General features: G+C 53.2%; 2 protein-coding genes and 1 long non-coding RNA gene across 4 annotated transcripts; 2 read left to right on the top strand and 1 right to left on the bottom strand.

Annotated features, from left to right (window-relative positions):
- The first annotated feature begins 790 nt into the window (after positions 1 to 790).
- On the top strand, positions 791 to 6,796 carry GPD1 (glycerol-3-phosphate dehydrogenase 1). Its single transcript, XM_008512543.2, has 8 exons — positions 791 to 882; positions 1,408 to 1,585; positions 2,438 to 2,578; positions 3,183 to 3,321; positions 3,566 to 3,678; positions 4,312 to 4,545; positions 4,766 to 4,872; positions 6,125 to 6,796. Exons 1-8 carry the CDS (start codon positions 842 to 844, stop codon positions 6,219 to 6,221), a joined length of 1,050 nt encoding a protein of 349 aa, XP_008510765.2. The 5' UTR covers positions 791 to 841; the 3' UTR covers positions 6,222 to 6,796.
- LOC139083581 (uncharacterized) lies at positions 4,037 to 8,516 on the bottom strand. Its single transcript, XR_011540419.1, has 2 exons — positions 8,395 to 8,516; positions 4,037 to 4,582 (listed from the first exon to the last, which is right to left on the bottom strand). It is a non-coding gene; the product is annotated as an uncharacterized lncRNA (long non-coding RNA).
- Positions 8,068 to 13,004, top strand: COX14 (cytochrome c oxidase assembly factor COX14). Of its 2 annotated transcripts, none has more exons than XM_008512499.2 (2): positions 8,068 to 8,822; positions 12,597 to 13,004. In XM_008512499.2, exons 1-2 carry the CDS (start codon positions 8,630 to 8,632, stop codon positions 12,776 to 12,778), a joined length of 375 nt encoding a protein of 124 aa, XP_008510721.2. In that variant the 5' UTR covers positions 8,068 to 8,629; the 3' UTR covers positions 12,779 to 13,004. The 2 variants fall into 2 exon arrangements, with proteins under 2 accessions (XP_008510721.2, XP_008510716.2); XM_008512494.2 differs by having other exon boundaries at positions 8,303 to 9,023.
- The last annotated feature ends 2,250 nt before the right edge of the window (positions 13,005 to 15,254 follow it).

The following is a 15,254-nucleotide window of genomic DNA, read 5'->3' on the forward strand; positions in this document are numbered from 1 at the left end:
AGAGTCTACAAAAGGAGAATTGTGGGCCACTTGGCATTAGAGCCTCTACCTTACACCTTTCCCACCCTCTCTTCCTGGAAAACATTCAGGTGTGGATCCTTTGAGGTGAGGAGAGCCCACTGGTGAGTCCCTGAGATGTGGTAACTGAGGTGACTGTCACTCGGCGCTCCTGGGGTCTCCCTTATCCTTGGCTGGGTGGCCTCCAAAGCAGGCCCTTACCTTTTAATGCGGTCTTATCTTTAAAAGTGGGCCCACACCCACTCACCCCACTCACCCACAGCCCTGCAGACGAGCTAGTGTGGGGCCAGTGACGTGGTCTCTGTCACTGCTAGAGGACAAACTCATAGAGCTGTTTTGGGGGCTCCAGGGAGGATATGCAGGGCGATTCCTCCCTTGGAAAAGAAAACATTTCTCTATCTGCTAGTAGGGCTGAATACAATTTATTCCAGTGCTGGGGGACAGGAGGGAGTGAGGGGGGGCCAGTCACTTGCTCCTTATCTGGGCTATTTCTTGGCAGACCTCAAAATGAGACCATTGCGGGGAGAGGGGCAGGAAACTGGGCTGAGGCCGAGGGAAGAAGCCTGCCAGCACTGTCAGCTGGCAAACCTAAGAGGAAAAGAAGGGCCTGGTCTCTGTCCCATTCCTGGTTCCCACCTGTCTCTACGCTTTCCTCTCCTTTCCCTGACTCTGCCAGGCACTCTGTCTCCCTGGGTGCTCCCTCCCCACCCACCCTAGGGGGCGGGGCTTGGCTGCACCCACGTGTGGCAGTGTTATATGTTCCTAGCCGGCAGAGGAGCTGGGGAGTGTGGCACCGAGCTGGCTCAGGCAGAGAAGCGGCACCATGGCCAGCAAAAAAGTCTGCATTGCAGGCTCCGGCAACTGGTAGGCGGCTCTGTCAAGGGGTATTGGGGGGAGGGGAGGGTTCTCCCAAGTACACAGGGTCTTGGGATGGAGGCGTGGTGGGCAGGAGGCAGACAGCAGGTAGGAAATGCCCTCCGGTTCCTGCTCCATCGCTGCTTCTATCTTCTCCTGTGCCTACCCCCACAGGACAGACGTGTCCAAACCTCTTCTGGCCCTTGCCTGCCTGGGCAGCTGCACCTGTTCGCCACAGGAAGGGAGCCTCCAGGGCGCTCCCTGCCTGAAAAGCTGCTTGGGTTTGGGGGGGTGGGGAGATCAGAAGGCTGGCCCCCTTCTCCAGCAGTGAAGTGTGAGGTAGACTGAGTCTCCTTTCTACTGCCAGGTCACTAGGGACACACTCTCACGGGGCTGGGGGTGACAAGGAAGGTGGCGAGTAAATAATCTGGCGGACTGCTGTGATATCGTGAGGTGGAACACTGCCCCCTCCCTTGCCACCATTCCCTCCATCACGCCCGACTCCTCCACTTTCTGTGCTCCCCCTCCCACCAGGGGCTCAGCCATCGCCAAGATTGTGGGTGGCAATGCAGCCCAGCTGGCACACTTTGACCCACGAGTGACCATGTGGGTGTTTGAGGAAGACGTCGGGGGCAGAAAGCTGACAGAGATCATCAACACGCAGCATGAGAATGTCAAATACCTGCCAGGGCACAAGCTGCCGCCCAATGTGGTGAGCCCCAACACCCTGCAAGGAAGGGAAAGGGAAGTGGAGGGTGCCTCCTGCTGAGAGGGGGCCATTTCAGGTGCCGCCTGGACTTGGGAAACATCTCAGGAGGGCTGCTCCATGCACAGGGCACCCCTTTGCACAGCCCCCAAACTGCTCCCCTGGGGTCTTTCTGGGACTGAGGAGAACCTGAATGTACCCCCCCCACACACACCCCTCACCCCCCACCCCCCACCAATTACAGGCTTCCAGGCAGGAAAGGGAGGGCAAGAGGACAAAGAAGTTGGTTTCCACAGCAACCAAAGACAGGTTCTCTGGCTCCCAGACTTGGGGTCCGGGTAGTGCCTGCCTCAGGCTCTAATCCTGTTACTCATTCACTGCGTTGTTAGCAGACTTGGACCCTGCTCCCTGGACTTAAGGTCTCTAGTCAAAGCCATGTGGTTCGCTCACCTCCTGGAAAGGGGGAGCAGAGAAGACAGTAGGAAGACTGGGGCTCTCCCTTCTCAGTTGGGGCCTTTAGGAGCAGGGCGATGAAATTACTGTGCCTCTTCCTCCTGCCAAGCCCAGGCCTCCTTTGACCTCCCTCACTGTCCCACAGCCAAGGGCGAGGAGAGTGCTGGGAGGAGGATTCCAGGAGTCCACAAGAGCCCAGGACAGCTGGAGCCAGAGGGAGTGGTGGCTAGGAGGAGGGAATAGAGTGTCTTATTCCTACAATTTCAGCCCTCTCAGATTCAGTCCCCAAACCGCCCTTCCTTCTCCCTCACCAGCCTCACTCTTTGGCTCCTAGATCTCCCGAATGGGGTTCCATAGGGGCTAGAAGAAGTCTGTCAGGCCCACAAGCACTGGTCGCCTCCACAGGTGGCTGTGCCAGATGTGGTCCAGGCTGCAGCGGATGCTGACATCCTGATCTTTGTGGTGCCCCATCAGTTCATCGGCAAGATCTGTGATCAGCTCAAGGGCCACCTGAAGGCAAACGCCATTGGCATATCTCTCATTAAGGTGCCAGGGACACCTTCATGTGGATGGGGATGCAGCTAACTGTTGTGGGGCTCAGGGTGGGTGAAGTGAGGAGAACAGAAAATGGCAGAAGTGGGCCAAGAGTTTTCTGGAGAGAAGAGAGTTGGCTTCAGGGAGGCTCGATAAACAGTCAGATGCTGGGGGCTGTTGGGAAGGGGAGGTGGGTTGGGGAGTGGATAAGAGATGGGTTTGGAGACAAACATCTTGGGGAGTTTAGCAGGTGTACAAAGGATGCCTGGGGGGTGTGAGAAGCAGACTGGTTTGAGGGGTGTGAAGGAGGAGGTGGTTGGGCGCAGTGGCCTGGATGGAAGTTCGTCTGGGATACTCAGGAGCAGGTTGTTTAAGGATGTGGAGGGGATACATTGCCTTGGAGAGGTAGGTTGGTTGAGGGGCTGTGGAAGGGGAGTTTTCAGGTGGGTTTGTTTTCATATGCCATCCCCTCAATACAGCAAGCTTTGGCTGGTTGGGCAAGACTTTTTGGGAGGGACACTGATGAACAGTGGATTTGGAAGGGGCAGGAGTTCTGGGTGGGAAGCCCTCAGTTGGGCATAAAGGGCACCTGGCCTGAGCTCCATCCTGTGCCCAGGGGGTAGACGAGGGCCCCAACGGGCTGAAGCTCATCTCTGAAGTGATTGGGGAGCGCCTTGGCATCCCCATAAGTGTGCTGATGGGGGCCAACATTGCCAGCGAGGTGGCTGATGAGAAGTTCTGTGAGACAACCATTGGTGAGAGCCCCACCACCACCCACATACACAACACAGCTCCTGTTATAGCGCCTCCCCATACTCCCCCCGCCCCCAACTTAGCCATCTTCTCCCCATAAGGCAGGCAAAGGAAGAAGACCCAAGTATCAGAGGTGAGGGAGGGTTGGGACACCTCCAGGGAAAGGGTTGCAGGTCCTGCTTACGGCAGGTGTGGGAGGAAAAGTCAAGAGTCTCCCCTTAAAACCTTGTCCCCTCCTCACTTTAGGCTGCAAGGACGAGGCCCAAGGACAGCTTCTGAAAGAGCTGATGCAGACACCCAATTTCCGCATCACCGTGGTGCAAGAAGTGGACACAGTAGAGATCTGTGGGGCTTTAAAGGTGAGAGGGGTGCAGAGGCAGCCATGGGGTAGGGAGAAAGTTCTGAAAGAGGGCCTAGCAGCTATACGAGGTTGCTGGTACTCCAGACTCTCACTCTTGGGCAGTTGTTCCCTTTCCCCATCAAGTCCCATACACATAGGAAGAGCTGCAGAAGGAAGGCCAGGATCATTCAGGCCTTCCAGTTACTCACCATCAGACATTGGACCCCCTTCTTTTTTCCCTATAGCCCCTTGAGGGACATCTCTATCTCTGGCTCCAGGGGGTGGTCCAGGGGGAAGAGGAGATGCCATGGGGGAGCACCCAGCCAAATGGGAGACAAGATGTCCAAGACACTCAGATTGATGACCAGAACTCTGAATCCTGGAGAGAAGACTGGTTTTTAGGAAATGTCATCAAGGATGGAGTATGGGACAGGGTTGGGGAGCCAGGAAGCATAAGCCCAGGCTAAAAGAAGTGGGTAAAGCAAGCAGGAAAACCAAGAGGTGGAAATAGATGAGGAGCCCCTCCACTGTTCTTCACTTATTCAGGGGGTGTGTCATGGCTGATGGAAGGAGCATGAGGCAGGTGCTGAGGGCTCCAAGTGGGGCCTGCAGGAGAGGATCCTCTCTCACCCGTGACCTCTACTACCCAAAGAATATAGTTGCCGTGGGGGCTGGCTTCTGTGATGGGCTGGGCTTTGGTGACAACACCAAGGCGGCGGTGATCCGACTGGGGCTCATGGAGATGATCGCCTTTGCCAAGCTCTTCTGCGGTGGCCCTGTGTCCTCTGCCACCTTCTTGGAGAGCTGCGGTGTTGCTGACCTCATCACTACCTGCTACGGAGGGCGGAACCGCAAGGTGGCTGAAGCCTTCGCCCGAACAGGAAAGGTGGGCCCCGGGGAGAAGGGAGAGCAGAGGGTGGGCCCTGTAGGTATCAACACAGAGGAACTTGACTTGAGGATCTCTTGAGCACAACCATATTGCTGTGAACATTCCCAGCCTTTCTTTCCTTCTAAGACCCCACCTCCCATCTGAGCCCCAGACTCTCCACCTCACACTGACAACCCTCCTTTCCCATTTCCATCCACACATCCTGTTTTCTTCACAGTCCATTGAGCAGCTGGAGAAAGAGATGCTGAATGGGCAGAAGCTGCAGGGGCCCCAGACAGCCCGGGAGCTACACAGCATCCTCCAGCACAAAGGCCTGGTGGACAAGTAAGTGTCTGCCACAGCCCCACTGGTGGAGAGAACCACAGCCAGAAGCGCTCTCCCCATTCATCATCTTCTGAACCCTCCTCAGTCTGTGAAGTGGGCAGAGAGGGAAATGTCATTTTGTTTACAGACAGAGACCAGAGCTTGGAGAGAGTTTGGCATGCCCACTGTGCCCCAGCTAGTTCATGGTCTTTGAACTCCTTCCAGTCCAGTGCTCATTATATCACATTGCTTGGAGCCCTCCGCGTAACCTCCCTTCCGTCCTTTCCTCTTTGTCGTCTGCTATGGGTGTTGAAGCTCTCAGGCCGCAGGAATAAGCTCATCTGACTGTCCTGCCTCTCTGTCCATCACCCCAGTCTAAGCCGCTCCCCCGAGGCCAACCCTTCTGACCCCTGACTCCTGTCCCGGCTGCTGAGGTGTAAGGAGATGGTCTGTGCTTCAAGGTGTTCGTTTTCAGGGAGCACAAAGACAGTGGGGGTGATGGGCTGGTCAGAGCAGAGCTCTGTTGATCTGCGAAAGAATCCTAGACTAAGAGAGTATGAAACAGGTTCAGAAGATCTGCTCGTGGCTGGTCAGGGTACAGCCCCCTGGTAAAGGGAGCAGCCTGGGCAAGAGGATGGGAAGAAGGAAACTGGCATTTATTGAGCACCTTCACCTAATACATAATCACTTCTTTTTTTTTTTGAGGAAGATTAGCCCTGAGCTAACATCTACCGCCAATCCTTCTCTTTTTGCTGAGGATGACTGGCTCTGAGCTAACATCTGTGCCCATCTTCCTCTATTTTTCTATATGTGGGACGCCTACCACAGCACGGCTTGCCAAGTGGTGCTATATCTGCACCCGGGATCCGAACTGGTGAACCCCGGGCTGCCAAAGTGGAACATGCAAACTTAACCGCTGTGCCACTGGGCTGGCCCACATAATCACTTCTTCACTGCTTTGTTATATTGGTCCCATTTTACAGTTGATGATACTGAGGCTCAGAGAGGTTAAGGGGCTTGCTCAAGTGGAACAAAAAATTCATGCCAAGGAATCATACGGGTGAGTTTGATATGATAGGGAGGGCAATCAATAACCTAATCCTAAAGCCCTGGGCTAGGAAGTTCATATTCTCAGCAACTGGAAATTGAGAGCCAGAGTCTGCCTGAACTCGAAGGTGGGAGAGTAGGGGTGTGGTGGATTAGCAGGTGGATGGGGAGTGGCGGGTAGGGGAACACCAGGAGGCTAATATGAGTCTCTCCTTCCCCATTCTAGGTTCCCTCTGTTCATGGGTGTGTATAAGATATGCTACGAGAACCAGCCAGTGGGGGAATTCATCCACTGCCTACAAAATCACCCAGAACATGTGTGAGCGGGGCTGGGGCCCAGGCCAGGCAGCTTCTTTACCCCAATGGAGACAAGAAGAAGCTTGGGGTACCTGGCCACCAGGATCTCTGGGACTCTCCATGGAGCAGCCACTTCTCAGTTTTTCACTGGAAGACAGAAGGCTGCGGGGCCCAACTACCTGCTTCGAAATCCTGAACCACCAAGCAGCCTGCAGCCTCTTGCCACTACGTTTCACTAGAAATGGAGTTGCCTTGTCCCTCTCCAGATGTTGGGCTCTCTCTCTGTCCTCTGGGAGGGGTAGACTCAAGCCCTAGTACTGCCTGCTTTGGGGGGGGGGGGGTGGGGAGAGGTAGAGGGAGAAGGGAGACACGCCTGCCCACTGCTGCCTTACGCCAACCAGGAATCCTGTCCCCAAGCCCAGTTAAGTGGCTAAAGAAGTACCTCAGCCACAAGAGGGATGAAGCAAGGGCTGCCAGGGAGGGGTCTGGGCTTTTGAGCTGACATAGGCCCCAGGAACCCCTTTGCTCTGACCTCTGCCAGGCCTCACACAGCATCAATGGATCTCAGTGTTTGTTAACAAAATACAAAGATCTCAAACAACCCCCTTCTAGCTTCTCCTAGCAACGTCTGCATCCTTGGAAACCTCTGGTTGTCCCCTTTCCCCTCCCCCAGGCTGCCCTGGCACCAGAGTTGCTGCCACGCTGGCATCTCTGACCTTGGGGCTTGTCATTCTCCCCAAGGACTTCCTGGTTCCTAGTTCTCTGCCAGCTCCTCCCCACCATGCATGACCTTTCCAAGCCTTCCCTCACCGTCCCCGCCAGCACCCTCTTTGGGGAGCAGGAATTTAATCTGCTGACAGAGCTATACCTTTTCATAGCAGGCTCAGATCACTCTGCTCCCTGTGACCTTTGTTATTTGCCCTGCCTCCCTCCTCAGGAGCTTAGGACGGGGGTGGTGTCAGCAGGGTCCCTCTTGCTGCAGTCTCCCTGAGCACACCCTTGGCTCTACCCCTTTCCTCCTCCCAAACCCTGTCCGTATTTCTCAGCCACCTCCAGAGCAGCCAGGTGGCTAACCAGCATGTGTATCTGGAGGCCAGGGGGCCAGAGAGTGGCGCAGGGGTAAGGAAGGGTGAGCAGGTCCCCATGTTGGAAGGTCCTGACATTCCAAGACCAGCTCTCCTTTGTCATCTGAAGGCTTTAAGAGATATTGACTACATCGGCACCTCTCAGGAGCTGGGAAACCCAAGGAGGAGGAAAAAAATTAAAACCACCCTGCCCCCCCCCCCCCCCCCGGGGTGAGGGAAGAACAGGAAAGGGAGGAGGGAGAGGAGTGTGCTTTGCACTGGCCTTGCTCTGGGATGCGGTGGCAGCCGGGGAATGTCACAGGTCAGCAGCTTGGGCCCCTGGCTATAAATAGTCCCCAGGGACAGAGAGGCTCCTGCCTTGTCCAGCAGAGTCTCAGCTCCCTGTGTGGCAGCACCTGGCACACTGTGGCCCTGGCCAGCATTATGTTAACCCTCCCTCACTCCCCGACAAACCAGGGAGGCGGGCTCCTCTCAACCCCTCAACTGTCTTAGCAGTGCAGGGCAGAGCTGCCTGGATTGGGCAGCAGGAGTGAGAGGCATAGTCACCCCAGATCTAGCTGGGCCCAAGTCCGCGCACCGACTGGATCCACAGCTGCCTCCCCAGGAGGTCAGAGTGGCTGTAGCTGCGACCTTGTTAGTCAATGCCTTTGCCTACTTTGGTTCACTCCACAGTCAACTGAATCTGAGGCTTCCAAATCAGGCCTACTTGTCTACCCAACAAAGGGTGGTTTTTCCAGAAGCCAAGTGGGGAGGGGCACTTCAGTGCATGTGGCAGGGCGCATGCTGTGGTGGATCACCGCATGTATATGTTTTCACTCACCCCGTATGAAAAAAGAAAATGAAAAAAAAAAAACACCAAACACCCCTGCTTGACAACCCCGGCCACTCCCGGCCCCTAACAGGGGTGCCCATGGAGTCTCCCCCAAGTGGCAGCCCCCCCCCCCCAGCCCCTTTGCGGCGCTTCTTTGGGGCTTTATCACGCCGCCTGCAATTGGGGAGGTCACGCATGGGACAGAAACGTCAGATACTCATCCCTTGTGCCCACTCTGCGGCCACAGCCAAACCTGCCGCATCCTCGGCAGTTCAGCCTTCACGGCGCCGATCGGGCTTCTACCTGGGCTCGGCCGAAGCCAGCCACGGGGAAGAAGGCAGCACCAGGCTCCAGGGGGCGCGCCGTCCGCCTCCGGAGGGCTGACTGCGAGAGAATCTACCTAGCTACTGGGGATGTCACCGCGCCGTAGGCTGGGGATTGGCTGACTCTCTGAGTCGGAGAGAAAGATCGTCTTTTCTGTCGTGACTATCCTAAAAGTTCCAGTTCCAGAGCTTGGGTCACCCAAGACGGACTCTCGATGAAGAATGACTACAAGCCCCAGGATTCAACGGGGCTCTCCCACAGGAAGGGAGACGGGCCCGGAAGCCGGAAGTTCAATGGCGGCCACCAGCCGGAGCGGCGGCCCGCGCGGGCTCCCGCCCTAGTGGGAGGGGTCGTGCTGAATTGGGCGCCGGGTGTCCTCTCTTGCGTCGGGAGCCTACTGCTAGAGGGTGAGCGAGGCAGGCGGGAGGGAGCACGGGCGGCTTTCGCACCAATAGCACCTCAGCGTTCGGGGTTGTGCCTGGGCCGCCACCCTCGCGTCTCTGGCCCCGGGCGCTGCGCCCGGCTGCGCTCGGAAGTTACGCAGACTGCGGCGGCGAGGCGCTGCCCGTGGAGGCCTCGGTGGGACCGGAGGGAGCCGCAGCATCCAGGTACGCTGTGTGCTAGGGCCCAGTAGGGGCCGCCTGTCCGCTGAGGCGCGCCGCTCAGGCCGGCCTCTGCTTAGTGCATCCTCCCGTGCCCCAGGTCACCGTGCCCTTGAGGTCACGGGCGTATCCTGCGCCGCGGACCACAGGCCGCGATCTGCACTGCTTCCAGCCCAACGAGCTCCTTGCAGCCTTAGGTTCCTGTCGAACCTTGACTCCAGCCGGACGTCTTGGCTCTCCACGCTCTGACTCCAGAGCTCTGACCCTTCCTTGCCTTACAGTCCGCTTCGCTCTGCTGTGTGGTTTGCCGGGCACCCTTCAATGCATATCGATTATCCAGCTCCACGCCTCCGCTGCTTTCAACTCCTGGAATGCTCTGCTCCTCCCTCTGCTCTACTGGTATAAATCCTGCCCACCCTTCTAAAAAGACAGCGCCACCCATCCCCATCCCCCCACTTTCTGCTAACTTTTCTTGAGCCCCCACCTTATCTGAACTTTCACAATGCCTCTTCTCTTTTGGTTGCTGCCGTCTTCTACCCTAATAATTTGAGATACGTAGCTTATCCCCATCGGATCGTAGGCTCCTTTGAGACAGAAGCCGTGTTCTTCTCTGGGGCCTTCATAGCACGTGTAAAAGGGGGACAGATAAATGAGTCAGCCTAAGCTGAGGTGAATGGACCCATGTCAGGGAGAGTTTTCTAGAGGAGAAACCTGAGCCTTGAGGTCTTCCCACGTTTAGGGGCAGAAAAAGAAGAGCCACATAACCTTTGCAGATTGCGCCCCATGGCATTTTCATCATAATGGGTCGCCATTTTTTTTCCAGTTTTTCTGAAACCTTGGATCTAACCCTATCACCCCCATAACAGACCCAGCTTTGAGCTTTGCTGAGAAAATGGATGTCCCTCAGATGAGAATGTTCTCCTGCTAACTTCAAAAGTTTCCCTCATTTCCAAGGGTAATCTTTCTACCTGGGCTTCTAATTTCATCTTTTCCTGGGCCGTCCTGGATCTTGTTCCATCCCGCCCAGCTCACTTTTATCCTCAGTTTAGCCACCAGTTTCTTCCCCTCTCAAACATATTCGAATCTTCCTTATTGATAAGCAAAACAAAACTACAATTTCCTTGATCTTGTTATCTTCTCGGGCTGCTGCCCTGTCACTCCCGTTCCCTTAACCAGCAGATCACAAGAATATTGATTCTGAGCTTTGGAGTGAGGGGGTTATGATCCTTCTAATAATCTGTTTCTCTCTGTCCCCCCAAAATGCATAGACACATGAACCTTGGGGGATGGGGTTCATGGGCCTGCTGGGGCGCTGGCTAAGAATCTGTGCTCTTTACTTAATGCCTGTTCCAGTTCAGTGCACTAAATTGACTAGTTCCACACCAGGTTTACTGGTGAGCTAGTCACCTATTCCCATCCATTGATCGCGTCTCACCAGTCTTCATAGCACTTAACTTTGTGCTGGTTCCCGATTTTCCTTCTGACCCAGCACACCTGGAAGATACAGCACGCCTCTGTCAGTGGCACTGACCTGACACAGCAGTGATTTTCAACCAGGAAGGGGGATGTAGTTAAATGAAAAAGCCCTCCAGATGTTTCTGGAGTTTCCTACCTGCCTTTTCCCCGTAATTGTTTTCCTTCTTCCAACTGGCATTCCCTTGGCCTCTCTTTCTGGTCTTATCCTCTGCTTTGTTGTCACTTGTTACCTCGATCTGTAACTGAAGCCTAGCCTCTCTGCCGAGATCTGTCCAGATCTGCGTATCCATCTGCCCGGTAGACATCATCACGGGAGCGTTGTGTTGAGCATCTTAATCTAAACATGTCCACAACCCAGCTCATGATCTTCTTGTCTGACACTCACTGCCACGCCCACCCCCATACACACACAGTGACACGCACCTGTTTCTTCTCATTTTCTGAGTTTCCTAACTTGGTACCCAGGAGGTAATTTCAGCTTTGCCCTAATCTATTTAGTAAATAAATCTTGTTCTGCTTCCAAAATCACTTCTGCATCTGATCTCTCCTTTTCTCCTGCTCTGCCTTAGCTCAGGGTCTAGGAAGAGTTTGTGTTAATTTGAAAATAGGAGAAATCTCAAGTTAGATCAGACAAGAGAAGGAAGCGAGGTTCTAGACACCAAGATTATGTCTGTTAGTAGGTGTGCTGTCACTTCTAGCCAAGCTATACCATCCTGTTTCTTTGTTGGCTGGTGAATGCTTCCAGCCTTCTTTCTCTAGCCCGTTGAAGAGGTGGTCCCATAACTGGATAGCGTCTGGCCACGGTAATGGGGGCTAGGAGGAGAAAGAATAAGTGACGGGGAGGTCGAAGGCTGAGATCTCTTTGCTGGGAACTGGCTTACTGCCTTAGTGTCCTGCTCTGTGTGTATGTATTTTCTTCACTCTCTTACACCTGGGGTCTTTTCAAACCTCAGAAACTCTAAACAAAACCATTTCTCATCGTGAACCTGTGCCATTTGGTTTTCTTCCTCTGACCGTATTTAATGTCACTTTCCATAGTCACTTGTAATTATAATTCAAGGAAGCTGCGCCTCGGCTCAGCTTGGGTCCACCCTCAAGGACTGGCTCAAAGGCAGTGTTCAGCCCATGGGACTCACTCTTCGAAGCGTTTAGATATCTCACCCTCCTCCCGACCCCCTAACCAGCGAATCCTGGGCTTTTCCTCTTCCAGATTCTTGATTCTTAAGAAACCTATTCTCACTAATTTCAGTCAGCCTTTTAATTTCAATTCTGTCAACAGAGAGGAGCCTAAGAACACCTTCAGAGTCCCAAATTGAGGAACGTTTTGTTCAGAATGAGAGATTCCTGCAGTAAACTTTCTCTTGTTCCCTAGCTCAGAATATCCAGGGAACAGTTAAATCAGAAGTAATGTATCTCATGCAAATGTGAGTTAAGAGTTTGCGGGGAACTTACTTTCTTTTTAGCTCCTGGGACAGGTTCTTGGTGTCATGTCTAGAACAGAGAATCAGTGCTGTAGAGGTTAAGTATAATTGAAATAATAGAAACGTACTGTTGGCACTGTCTCAGGTACATTTTGGCTTAAACAGATGCTTGAGGGCTAATCTGGGAGCCCAGCCACCATGAATGAGATGATTTTTGTGGGAAACAAATTGGATATTGCCTAGCACGTTTCCATTTGATCCTCCTAAAGAGGATAATTCCCTGCTAATGTTTAATTCCTGGCTACTTCCATTAATTTCCTACTAGCCAGAAAAACTGATGCACACTTAATGTACCAGTTAAGAAGGTTTCTAGGTGGTCCCTCCCAGTCACTTGTCTCCACAAACATGGAGGGCCAGCTGTTAGCTGTGACGTTGTGCAGATGCCCCTGGTTCCCGCTGTGTCTCTGTATCTCGTATGGAGACTTTATTTGCCCTTTTGAATCTTAGAGTTCCCGAATGGTATCTTCCGGTATACGACTCTGCATACGTGTAGGGGCCGTCCAGAATAGACTAAGCAGACAGACTAAGCAGGGTGCAGAAGGCACAGAATGGCCCTAAACAGGGAAGTGGGCTAGACAGATGAGGCCCCATCCTCAGGTCTAAATCCAGTCTGTCTTTGTAGGGGACGACATGCCAACTGCCAAGCAACTCGCTGACATTGGCTACAAGACCTTCTCCACCTCCATGATGCTGCTCACTGTGTACGGGGGCTACCTCTGCAGTGTCCGCGCCTACCACTATTTCCAGCGGCGCAGCTCCCGGCGCCAGGCCGCAGAAGAACAGAAGACCTCAGGAGCCCTGTAGGACTGGGGGGCTTTTTCCCTGAGCAGAGAGGCTTGAGGCCTGCTGTGCAAAGACCTCACCTGCGATCATTCCCAAGTCAAGAGGACCAGGGCCTTAATAGTTTTCAAACCCTGCTGGGAAAAAATGCGCATGTTTTCTCTGGTACTGCCATTTTGGGGAGGCCATCAGATCATTACAGGAATGGGAGGGTGAGGCATGCGTACAGACATTAAATATTCGCCATGTCTCTGTCTTGGTGTTTTTGTGTGCTTAAATAGGGTATGGGCCACAGAGTGGGGCCTTGCCTACCAGTCTTGTCACAGACTGGATTTCCCTATCTTGAGCTCTCAGCACCCATGAAGTGGAGGCTCTATAGTTGTAGGAGTAGTAAAATCAACTCGCGTGATCTCAGAGATAAGACTGTCCCAGCCTCTGTATAAATCCCCTGAAAAGACTGTAATGACCGGAGCTCTTCTTTGGTCAGTGACCGTTCCTGGACCAATGACTCTGTCAGGTAATGGGGTACTCTGGCCAGCGTGGCTGCACACGCAGCTCTTGCGTCAGGGACAGCGGAGGCCCTTGTTTAACAGCCCTGTCAAAATTGCCTGAAGTGGAGGAGGCATAGTTCCCAGGGGGAAGGGTTGGTGGGCAGCCTGTCGTGACGCATTCTACCTCCTTCGGCTCAGTGGGTGTGGGGTCAGCATAAGGGCCGTTTGCTCACTGCCACTGCACGGGAGATCTACCTGCAGGTCTTAGTGCAGAGCTGTGAAGAGGATTTGAAAGAAAACAGTGCATTTAAGGTGAAACCCAACTGTGAAGAGAGTCTTGCCACGTTCCATTGTGGCCTTGAGGCTTGCTCGTTCATGTCATTCTTGGTGATCACCCAAAATATCAGCCCCCTCGGACACCTGTCCTCTCACGCTTCGTGTGCATACTGCTCTGAGCTTTGTCTCCCCACGCCTAAACCTTCACCTGAAAGCCCTCTTCCAGCTTCCCCATGTCCTCAACCCTGTTACTCCCATCCTCTCCTGGTGTGTTAACCAAGGACTCTGCTGCCTCCTCTGTTTTCTCACTTGCCTGTACAGTAGGGTTGCCATTCTCCCAGCTCCCCGGTGCCACTTTCAAATGGTATAAAATCAGTCCTTTTTGAGGAGCTTTCCTTTTTTCTTTTTTGAGGAAGATTAGCGCTGAGCTAACGTCAGCCACCAATCCTCCTCTTTTTGCTGAGGAAGCCTGGCCTGAGCTACCATCTGTGTCCATCTTCCTCTGCTTTGTATGCGGGATGCCTACCATAACATGGCTTGACAAGCAGTGCCTAGGTCTGTGCCTGGGATCTGAACCGGCCAACCCCAGGCCGCCCAAGTGGAGCATGTGAACTTAACCGCTATGCCACTGGGCCAGCCCCTTGAGGAGCTTTCTTACATACTCGTTTCCACTCTATTCTAGAACTTGGAGACTTCAAATCTTTTGATTCCTTCTATTTTCCTCCAATCTATCAGCCCCTTCTTGGCCTAAACTGCTTCCCTCACCAGCCTGTGTCCATAGCTGACCCACTAAACACCTCCCCTGCAGTCTCTGCCCATCCTTACCCTTCTCAACCCCAGATCTTGCTCCGTTAGTTCTCTCTCCAACTCACCCTCTTCTTTCTTCTCAGTATATAAATTTAGCTTAAGGGTTTCTGCCCCCACCAAAACAAACTGCTCGAGATAGTTTAAGGAGAACAGGATGCCCCTTCCTCAGACTTAAAGTTCCTCCTACCTCCACCACTCCGTTGCAACTCCTGGTTAACATCGCCTCCATGGTGCCACACCCACGATGATTCCCGTCCTCCCCTCGCTGTTTCTCTGCTGCCCTGAAGCTCTGCTCTGGCCACAGGGAGGGACCACTGTCTGTTCCCTCCTACCCCCTTGACTTGCCCTTTTGATTTCCTTTGTGAATTTCTTTGCTCACTTTAAAGACTGGTAGGCTTCAAAGTTGTTTTTGGCCTGTTGCTCTTATTCTGTAACTTCTGTCCCTAGACTATTCAAGGCGCTCTGGTTTTAACCTTACGGAAAGTAGTTAAGTGCTCAGTGGTGGCATTCTGGCTCCATCATTATAGCTGGATTGCAATAGGCCAGTTACTTACTCTTAAATCCTCAATTTACCTCTGTCAAGTGGGGACCAAAAAATAATAGTTCCTAATTTTAAAAGATTAGTTTGAAGATTAAATGAGATAATTCACATTAAGTATTTAATACTCTGTCTAGCACATGATAAGCACTCAGTAAATGTCAGCTATCAACACCTGCTGCTGACCTCAGATCTGTGTCTTCCAGGCTGACCTTTTGAGCTCCAGATAATAACCAATTGCTTGACATAACAAGAGTTTCCTACAGTCCTCTCTAATTTGCCATGTCCATGACTAACAGCATTTCTTCTCATCTCCAGGACCTACTCGTGTGCTTTCCCCTATTTTAGTTAATGGCACTGTCATCCAAGTCATAAATATGAGAGTTTT

Source organism: Equus przewalskii, chromosome 5 (genome assembly GCF_037783145.1).
Source record: "Equus przewalskii isolate Varuska chromosome 5, EquPr2, whole genome shotgun sequence".
Taxonomy (NCBI): Eukaryota; Metazoa; Chordata; class Mammalia; order Perissodactyla; family Equidae; genus Equus; species Equus przewalskii.

Coding starts and splice junctions, on each gene's coding strand:
- GPD1 (XM_008512543.2), top strand. CDS start 842: ATGGCCAGCAAAAAAGTCTGCATTGCAGGCTCCGGCAACTG. Junction 1,586..2,437: donor ACAAGCTGCCGCCCAATGTG/GTGAGCCCCAAC, acceptor TCGCCTCCACAG/GTGGCTGTGCCAGATGTGGT. Junction 2,579..3,182: donor TTGGCATATCTCTCATTAAG/GTGCCAGGGACA, acceptor TCCTGTGCCCAG/GGGGTAGACGAGGGCCCCAA.
- COX14 (XM_008512494.2), top strand. CDS start 8,630: ATGAAGAATGACTACAAGCCCCAGGATTCAACGGGGCTCTCCCACAGG. Junction 9,024..12,596: donor GAGGGAGCCGCAGCATCCAG/GTACGCTGTGTG, acceptor CTGTCTTTGTAG/GGGACGACATGCCAACTGCC.